General features: G+C 43.3%; 2 protein-coding genes across 12 annotated transcripts in view; one reads left to right on the top strand and one right to left on the bottom strand.

Moving 5' to 3' along the window:
- Positions 1-3,570, top strand: part of itm2ba (integral membrane protein 2Ba) — a 17,820-nt gene extending 14,250 nt beyond the window's left edge. For both annotated transcript variants that reach the window (XM_058403022.1, XM_058403021.1), the window contains exon 6: positions 833-3,570. In XM_058403022.1, the coding sequence (XP_058259005.1) occupies positions 833-918 (86 nt within the window). In that variant the 3' untranslated portion in view covers positions 919-3,570. The remainder of the gene's footprint in view (positions 1-832) is intronic.
- Positions 2,633-10,000, bottom strand: part of abi2b (abl-interactor 2b) — a 13,114-nt gene continuing 5,746 nt past the window's right edge. The window contains exons 3-12 of one of the 10 annotated variants that reach the window (XM_058403009.1): positions 9,869-10,000; positions 9,682-9,699; positions 9,485-9,582; positions 8,611-8,757; positions 7,634-7,755; positions 7,076-7,258; positions 5,568-5,756; positions 5,355-5,441; positions 4,926-5,117; positions 2,633-4,649 (exon numbers count right to left, since the gene is read on the bottom strand). The exon at positions 9,869-10,000 is cut by the window's right edge and continues 45 nt beyond it. In XM_058403009.1, coding sequence (XP_058258992.1) covers positions 4,474-4,649; positions 4,926-5,117; positions 5,355-5,441; positions 5,568-5,756; positions 7,076-7,258; positions 7,634-7,755; positions 8,611-8,757; positions 9,485-9,582; positions 9,682-9,699; positions 9,869-10,000 — 1,344 coding nt within the window. In that variant the 3' untranslated portion in view covers positions 2,633-4,473. Of the gene's footprint in view, positions 4,650-4,885; positions 5,118-5,354; positions 5,442-5,567; positions 5,757-7,075; positions 7,259-7,633; positions 7,756-8,610; positions 8,758-9,484; positions 9,583-9,681; positions 9,700-9,868 lie in introns of those variants that run through there. The other 9 variants (XR_009206057.1, XM_058403011.1, XM_058403010.1 and 6 more) reach the window with 9 other exon arrangements.

Below are 10,000 nucleotides of genomic sequence, written 5' to 3'. Positions count from 1 at the left end.
CCATGGAAACCCATTCCATGAAGCTCTCTGCGCACTGTTCTTGAGCTAATCTGAAGGCCACATGAAGTTTGGAGGTCTGTAGCGAATGACTCTGCAGAAAGTTGGCGACCTCTTCGCACTATGTGCCTCAGCATCCGCTGACCCCGCTCCGTCAGTTTACATGGCCTACCACTTCGTGGCTGAGTTGCTGTCGTTCCCAAACACTTCCACGTTCTTATAATACAGCTGACAGTTGACTGTGGAATATTTAGGAGCGAGGAAATTTCACGACTGGATTTGTTGCACAGGTGGCATCCTATCACAGTTCCACGCTGGAATTCACTGAGCTCCTGAGAGCGACCCATTCTTTCACAAATGTTTGTAAAAACAGTCTGCATGCCTAGGTGCTTGATTTTATACACCTGTGGCCATGGAAGTGATTGGAACACCTGATTCTGATTATTTGGATGGGTGAGCGAATACTTTTGGCAATATAGTGTGTGTATGTATATGTATATGTGTGTATGTATATGTATATGTGTGTGTATATATATATATACATACATATATATATACACACACACACACACAGTAGTATAGACACCATGCTGTCTGAATACATGCGTACACACACACACACACTCATCAGATCTAAAAATATACTTATCACCACAAACAGAAACTCACACACACACGCGTGCACAACCATTTTGGTGGTTTTAGATATTAAACACTTGGTTTCAATGAGTGTGCAGTGAGATAATGCTAATGCTCTGTCTCTCTCTCTATCTATCTATCCACCCCCCTATCTATCTACCCCCCTTCCCACCATCTCCCCCACCCCCCCTCTCAGGCATTCAGAAGCGCGAGGCCCTGAACTGCCAAAAGATCCGCCATTTTGAGAACAGGTTTGTGTTGGAGACGCTGATCTGTGAATAATTCCGACAGGGAAGAAGCATTTCGGAGAAATTCCACTCGAGTGCAGTGTCGACATTGGCGTGTAACCTCTGACCTCTGCTCTTTCCTCTTCTCGTTTCCTCCGTGTGTGTGTGTGTGTGTGTGTGTGTGTGTGCGCGCACTCTCTTCTCCTCCGTACAGCAGCAGGACGGTGGATTCGGAGAGTAAAAGTCTCTCTCTATCTTTATCTTTTTGAGTGAATTAACAACTTCACCTGGGCTTTTTTTGTAAAATAGGGACTCTTACTTTGGTGGTAGTTTTCAGTTTTCTTGGGAAATCTGCTCAAGGAGCGCAAATTTAATTCCCCTGAAAGGATTTAAACCACATTTTTGTATAGCTTAAGGCGCGTGTGTAAACATGAGGCAATAAAAAAAAAATCACTTTTTTGTGTGTCTTTATAAAAAAAACACAACAACTGTGAAACTTTATAAAATAAAAGTCACAGGCCAGTTTAGCATATTGTACACTGGAGTGTGTGAATATGTAGGAGATTCTATAAATATATATATAAATATATATATATTTTGTCACGGCTTAACTTCACTTCATCTTGTACACTGGAGCTTCACGAACTAAATAAACATAAGCGTAGGAATTTAGTTGTATTAATTCTGTCGATTTAAGAGGTTTTTTATTTTCTTTTTTTCTTCCTTGCTTTTATTAACCGCTTAATATTAATAACCAGCTTGAGTACAAGTATGGGACATTTTTATCCTAAACCTCTAACTGCGTTCAGATAGCAGGAAGGACGGGAAAGAAGGTTTTATTTCTCAGACCTTTTCACATTTCATAGTTCTCCGTGATTGAAATATTCAAGCCGATTTAGAAACCTGGAAAAGGTTGATGTCTTATACCGCAGACGTTTATCATCTCAGTTAAGTATGTTATGTTGAATTATCGTGGGTAATATTTACAGAAAAAAGATTTAAGTGTAAAGGGTTAACTCAATAAAACTGGACCACTTCATTTGTCTTGTGAGGTTCATTTTATTTATTTATTTCTGGGGTGCAATTATTTTTCCGAAAGATTTTTCCCAATTTGTGCAGAATTAATTATTTGGGGGGAAAAAAACGTGCTTTATTTGTGAAAAATTAATTATGTTTTTTAAAAAATTGGGTGAAGGATATATATGAAAATGAATTTAATTTGGGCGGGGTTAAAAAAAAATGAATGAATCATGGAAAAATAAATAATTAATAAAGGGAATAAATTATGCAAAAAGGAAGGATAGTGTCTGGTGAAAATAAAAGCATGAAAATAAAATGTAATTTTTTTTAAGTGAAATAAAACATAACTTGGAAAAACTTAAAAATAAATCATGAAATTGTGTGGGAAAAATAAAAACTACATGTGAACAAAAAAATTATCAGGATTTCTTTATATATTAATAAATCAGTATAATATTCAATATAAATCGATTATATTTATATATTAATATAATTTAGATGATTTATTTTTGGCTGGGGTTTTTTTTGTGCCTAGAATATTTTCTAACAGAAATATATGAATAATTAATTATTCAAAATATAAATAATTATTTTAAATAATTATGAGAATGAATGGCATGTTAAAATAATTATAATACTTATATAATTATTATTTGGAATGAACATATGAAAATGAATAATGTCATGTGTAAAATTCCATCATGAACCCCTGAGGTACTCAAACTCAACAGGACACGTGATGCAGAGTGTGAGAGTTGTGCAGACTAGATCGATCCAGTTTATTCTCCATCAGCAGAAAAATAATAATAATAAAGTCACAGAAATGATCCACCATGCAGGAGTCGGTTCTCACACACACGCGTCACAAACCCTCCATCAAAAAAAAAGAAAGAACATTTGCACAGGCGAGCAAATAGAATCACAAACATCGGGATGTTCCACACGACACATTCATGCTCTCTTACACACACACACTCACGTATAGACATCATAGTACCTCATAGTGTAAAAAATAAAACTTTTAAATAAGAACGAGGAGAACACACCACGGCTCTGTGAGGATGTTCAGCAGTTTGGGCTGGTTTTCTTCTTCTTCCCACTCAACACACACACACTTGTGCTTTCTTCTATCTGTGCGAACGTTATTGCAGGTGAAAGACGGGGTGTTTCTACAATTCTTACATCAGTCATATACACCATCATCATTAAAAATAATAATAATAATAATAAGCAATATAGTGTCACGTACACATAGTGTTGTAAATCCAGACCTGGTTGAAATGATGCTTCTTTTTAAAAAATAATAATAATAATATTTAACGTATTATTCTAGAGCTTCAGTATATTTTTTTTCACCCCACGCTAACACAAACGGCAGGAATGGTAAAAGAAAATCTTCTTCATAAACATCTCTGACTATCTAGAGACACTTCTTTATGGCACGAGCTTAAATTCAATAGATTTAACACACACACACACACACACACATCAGTAAAATCTGTGATTGAAATCTCTGATGGAAATAAAAGTGTGGATGGTTTGGGTATCCAGTCCCGTCGTATACACCCTTAGTGAAGGAGCACATCTGAAAGATTCCTTTGGTATAAACTACCGCTAAAGACTGCAAAGTGACCAAGTGGAATGAAGGAGGTGAGGAAACTACGAAGATTGTAAAAAAAAAATTAAAGAGCCGGGGGGAAATGATGTAAGGATTAAAGGAAAACTCTAATCTGCGTACTCTCTTTAGCTCCGAGATTACCCATGAGGAATTCGTCTCTATCTTACAGAGTGATGCAGCGGTGCTTTAGCGATTTCCTCGGTCTCTCAGCTTCTCATTTCCGCACGCTCGCTCAGATCGGACGACTAGCCGAGTCTTTTTACAGTTTCCAACACAAAGCAGTGTAGAGTTTTCCTTTAAAAGGTTTAAAAGCAGCGAGCTGAAACGCTCTGAACGAGCCCCGCCCCCTTTTTCTAGACAAACGTCGATCTCTGCAGCCAGGATCGCTCTGATTGGCTGTTTTCAGTGAAGGAAAACATCTGGAATATTCCTCCAGCTCTACTTCGAACACTCCTCCTTCTGTAGTGGAACAAGAAAACGCTTCTCAGTCCGTGATGCTGTTCGGGTTCGAGCCGAGCGCCAGGAGGAGCCCGGAGACGTCGTCCTTCTCGCTGTCCTTCGGAGATCTCTCCCGAGTCCAGGAGAAAAGAAAGAAAGAAAAACGAGTGGAGGGAAGAGAAGTACACAGTCTAGTCACCTAGTGTCGAGTGAAACCAGCAGCAGGAATATTTAGTGTTTCTATAAAGACTCAACTTAAGACAAAAATGGTCCTTAGAAATCTTTAAGTCTAAATCTTAGATATCAATCTCCCGACAGACATGAACACCTCTCTCTCTCTCTCACACACACACTTCACTAATAAGACAATTTGGAAAATTTCACAAATATACAGATCGTCCTCTTTGTCACGCGTCCAGTGAGTCAGTGTGTTTAATGAAGTCTGTGTGTGTGTGTGGGAGGTTTTTGGAGTGAGAGACAGAGTGAGAGAGAGAGAGAGAGAGTGAGAGATGGAGAGCAGCTCCACCCGGTGGCTCAGTCAGCATAGTGCATGATGGACTCCACGTAGTTTCCAGGGAAGAGCCCGGTGGTGCCGCTCATGACGCCCTCGAACCAGCCGTCGTCGTTCTTCTTGATGACGTAGATGATGGCTCCTTCCTGGAAGGACAGCTCGTCCTCTTTGTCGCGGGTGTAGTCGTAAATCGCCACCACTGAGGAAGAAAACCGGAGAAGCAGAAATCAGAGGGCAGGACATAACATGTTTCCTGGCCCAGAAATGAGAACTGCCCCCAACTACACAAGCCCCACCCCCAATCGTCAGTGAACATGGTGTTTTCTTTGTATGGAAAATATCCAAATATCTGCAGTGACCATCACATTATTATAAACATGTTTTCCCGCTATGTGAGTTCAACACACTCAGAATCAGGTAGAATTTTCAGTTTCAAGTTAAAATAAATCCGTCTCTTTCAATACGCTGTAAAAACCTTTCTCCAGGTAGCTGCGAGGAGCCCATGGCGGATCCTCCTCGGCATACGGGTCGCTGTACTCCACCACCGCCGACTCTTCATCCTCATCGCCCTCCTCATCCTCATAGTCCTCGGGTGGAGGCGGGGGCGGAGTCGAGTCCACAAATGCTGGCTCTTCCGCAGGGGGTGGAGGAGGAGGTGCGTCCGAGACTGGGGAGTGGAGGAGACATGTGAAAGTTTAAAAACACACACACACGGGAAGAAAACTAGGGTAGTATAAGCATACACCCTAACACACCTACACACGACCACACTATACATCATATTAATCTTTTATTTAATGATCCTAATGCTAGAGAGCACGTGCAGAGGAAACACTGCACACACACACACACACACACACACACACACACACACACACACACACGGTTTAAACTGCACACTTACTGGTCTCCTGAACCCGAGCCACAAATCCCATGAGAGGCAGCTGGGGTGTGATCTGTAATACAGAGGGAGGAGGCGGAGCCATGGGGGCTACCAGACATGAGGTAAAGAGAGAACCATTTAAACCTAGGTTTATTTTAGATGATGTTTAAAAAAATAATTTATAATAATAATAATAATAATAAATAAGTGTTTTTAAATAAATGAGCAGTCCACCTTGGTTCTGGTTGTAGTGTGGTCCTCCGTTAAGCTGGGTCTGGCTCATGTTTGCGTGAGTGTTCTGAGGTACGTTGCTCGGCTGATTGGTGACTGACGATGGCCTGCAATACGGCAGAGACCCGCCTACTGAGGGTGCGTTTTGCCTCGTCACTGGTCGGTTCATGCTGTAGAACTGAGGCCCGTTTCCTTGAGGACAGAATTTGAGAAGTATCAGAATCAGGTGTACTGAATGAGAAGGTCAGATGATTACATAAATAAACACATGGTGTGTGTGACTGCTGCAGCTTTCGGTTTGCACTAGAGGAGAATGGAGCTAACAAGTTCATGTGAAACCTGCCACAAAATCTCCAGGTACTTACTTTAAATGATGCCATGTGGAAGAGCATTAATAGTAACACCTATCTACACTCCATGGCCAAAGGTATGTGGACTCCTGACCATCACACACATCATACATGGACCTTCAATAAACTGTCAGAGGATTGATTTACAATTTCCCTTCACTGACCCTAAGAGGTTTAAACACTGCTCCAGCATGACAATGCGTCAGTGCACAAAGCCCTGGAGCTCCATAAAGAAAGACATGGTATGGAGGTTAAGGTTGGAGTGGAGTGTCCTGCACAGAGCCCTGACTCTGACTCAACCCCACTAAACACCTTGAACTGGAGTTTCCTGACCATCCCAACCTCAGTGTCTGATCTCACTAATGCTCTTGTAGCTGAATGACCACTAATCCCCACAGCCACGATCGAAGATCTAATGGAAAGCATGAAGAGAAGAGAAGAGAAGAGAAGAGAAGAGAAGAGAAGAGAAGAGAAGAGAAGAGAAGAGAATTTGGAACGGGGTGAGTGTCCACATACTTTTGCCTGTATAGTGAATCCATCTACATGGAAGCCTAAACTTAGAGACATACACTATATTGCCAAAAGTTTTGGGACATCTGCCTTTCCATGCACATGAATGTAATATGGAGTTGTCCCGAAACTTTTGGCAATATAGTGTAGATAGAAAGCTCTACCTACATAACCATCTATGCACCCATCCAAGCTGATCTCAGATATTTACAGGAAAATATCATCTACAGTCATCTACTTCATCCTCTGAGCTCGAGTGCAAAACAAAAGAAGGCAAGCAACAGTCATTTTTGGTCAGAACGGTCATTTAAGCCCACTCTGCTTCCACAACATGAGATATGCTCAAACATTCTGATAGAAAAAAAATGCACACAACATCAACAATCCATGGGGCGGGGGGTGGGGGGTAATGTGTCCATCACAGCTGATATATCTGACACTCCAGAGCAGGAAATCAAGATGATCGATACAGAAGTGAAATGAGACACACACACACACACACACACACAAAGGGCAAAGGATGTAGAAGTGGACAGCAGGCAAGCCTCGGACATGAACGATATAAAATGGAGGGAGGAGTTTTCTCGACTGACGATGACCCGGATGATGCGGTACAGGAACATGGTGATTTGGTTAGAAGGGACGACTCACCTTGAGCGGTCGCGTTGCCGGTGCTGGGGGGCAGTTGCGGGGGAGGTGGGATCTCAGGGGGAGCAGGAGGGGCAGGAGGAGGTGTGGGTTCGGGGGTAGGAGGAGGAGGAGGTGCCGGGGGAGCCGGGATAGACACGCTTGGAGGGGGCTTGGGGGGGTTCGGAGGGGTGGAGGCAGTACCTGCTACAGAACAGGCCCCAGAGCAAGGGAGCAGAGCGGAGGAAGAGAGAGGAGGAACGGAGAGATCAGGAGCAGAGAGCACATAAACGTGTAAGATGTCAGGAAAGGAAGAAACACAGGGAGATAGAAAAGAGCTGGCAGCAGTAGCGCAGATCACGTGTCAGTCATAAGAGACAGCAATTACGGAAATACAAGACATTTCAATACAACATTTTAATTATGATTAATAAAGTGTTTCATTCGGTCAGTAAGCGCTTCACCCTGGGGTCAGCGAAACCCTGGACGTGAAGCGGGATCATGCACACACACCTTCACACACAGGGCTGCTTTTTAGGACGTTTGCACACCTATGAAACAGGAAGTTGACGGAGCGCTTACCTGGGAAAGCAGTGGGAGGGGCCGGCGTCGGCACGGCGATAGGCACTCCCACGCTGCCACTTCCACTATTCTCTCTGCTGCTGCTGCGACTGCTCGGGTGACTTCCTCCGCTACTGCCACTGCTGAACTCGGAGAGAGAAAACACAATGGAGCGAGATTTTGAAATGTCTACCCAAACACCATCCAGCACACATCGGGGAAAATCCAAACAAACAAACAAACAAATATCAGGTTAAACTCTGGGGCTAAAACACAGCACTTCTCTATATTTTGGGAAGGTGACCTCTGGCAGGACGGCAGATACATAATGGTTATTCAGTCCATGACGATCAATTAGCTCAATTATTAGGGGAAAGAAACAGAACACTTTAAAAGGGTTTAAAATAGCACCGTGGACCAGGACGTGATTCGGGGATCACATTACAGGCCCGGAAACGCCAGTGCCGAGTGCATTTTATTCTACAGTTATCCCTTTTCCACTTAGAGCGTGTAGTAACATGCTGCTGGGAGCTGTGTGAAATATCATCTCGCTCTCGCTCGTCCTTTCAGCTTGATCCCTTAAGAAGTCTGGGAGTAAGAGTTCTGCCCAAAAGAGACAAGGAGGAAAAAAGACGCTGAAAGAGAAACAGAAGGAGTGAGAAAAAAAAGAGAACGAAAGAGAACGAGAGAGAGAGAGAGAGAGAGATATCTCCTTAAAGGATGTCATGGCTATTTGAAGAGATCAGAGGATGAAAAGCCGAAGTAAGAAAGATGAAGGAAAGAGGAATTTAGTGAGGGACTAGTTAGTGTTTTTCACCAAGACGCACCGACAGAGACGAAAGACAAAAAGACAGACAGGTTAACAACACACACACAGAGCTGCAGAGAGAGAGAGAGAGAGAGAGAGAGAGGGAAAGAGGATGGATAAGTAAGGGGAAAAGCCTGATAGAATATCGCCTCTATGAGTGCTGAGTGTGTTGCTGTGTGTGTGTGTGTACCTGTACGTGCGGGTCCTCTGATTTACGGAGGCGGAGCGTGCCGGGCTCTGGAGGGGCGGAGCCGTGTTGCGGGTCGGGCTCGGCACATAGTCGTTAGGAATGACGGGGGGACGCACGGGTTCAAGCGTCCTGTAGGGGGAGTGGCGCCTGCCGGGGGGGGGGGCGGGGTTACAGTTTAACATATCTTGATGGCAATAATAACGACCCCTCCCTCTTAACAACATCTGATCATTTATATGCGTGACTGACAGCTGTGTTACCATGGCGACAGTGTGAAGGAGCTGGGGTATGAGCACGGTAAAAGGTGTAACAGGAACAAAACATCAGCATTAGAGTACACGAGAACAAGAAACAAAAACAAGACAGTCTGAATGAGACAAAGTTTTACAGGTTGTTATCCAGCGTGGCCTGTCAGGGGAGAGAAGCGCACATGGTTAGAGGGAAGAGATCGCAAATCCACTCCACGAGGTAGAGAGAATAAAGACAGTAGAGCTTTGCGAGTGAGAATTTCCAGGACTGAAGCCGAACCTCCAGGGAATGAACTGTGAGATAAACAGAATGCTGAATCTAAGCAGAGAAAAAGTTTATTTCCTCAGATCTATGCCCGAGACATGAGTTTTGATCAGTTTAAAAAAAAAACAAAAAAAAACACACATATACACACACTCATTTCCAAACCAATAAATGTCTGAATGGGCGTGGTCTCATTAATATTCTAATGAGCACAAATGATTGATCAGAATGATCTCAAGTAAGAAATTAGCACATGTGAAGAGGCAAGAAATCAACATGTATGTAGAATCTCTCTTTCACACACACACACACACACACACACACACATAATATATATATATAAATAAAAACACACACATACCCGATGGTGCCCTTCCCCGGGCCTGGAGGGCTGGGTGGTTTCTGGGTAGGGGCACCTGTGCGTGGGGTCGTGCCAGCCTTCATGTTCTGGGCATTAACCTGTAAAATTCAAACGTGGAGGTGTGGCTTAAACCCATCCTCACTCATAAACCAACAACACACACACATATGCAAAGAGATACCTGAACGACGCCTTACCTTGAACCTTAACAACCACTACATTGTTAGGAAGCAACAGAGAGAGGAAGAGAAAAGACAAGGGTGTTAAGCGTGCAGAGGATCGGATAAACACACCTGAGGAGTACATAACTGCCAACCGCAAGGTTAGAAAAGGTGTAAAGAAAACGTTATTGTGGTTAAAGGCTGACGTCCGGCACTGGTGTACCTTCACGCCGTGTCCTACGTCGTCCAGCAGGCTGTAGTCGATAGGCTTGCGGATGTAGCGCACAGGCCTCTCGGGATTGGCCGGAGCGATGATCTTGTGCGTGCGAGAGGTATTCTTGTTAGTAGTGAGGAT

The sequence above is a fragment of the Hemibagrus wyckioides genome, linkage group LG11, assembly GCF_019097595.1.
Source record: "Hemibagrus wyckioides isolate EC202008001 linkage group LG11, SWU_Hwy_1.0, whole genome shotgun sequence".
Classification (NCBI taxonomy): Eukaryota; Metazoa; Chordata; class Actinopteri; order Siluriformes; family Bagridae; genus Hemibagrus; species Hemibagrus wyckioides.
The sequence above is the reverse complement of the archived record's forward strand: the minus strand, read 5'-3'. Positions and strand labels throughout refer to the sequence as shown.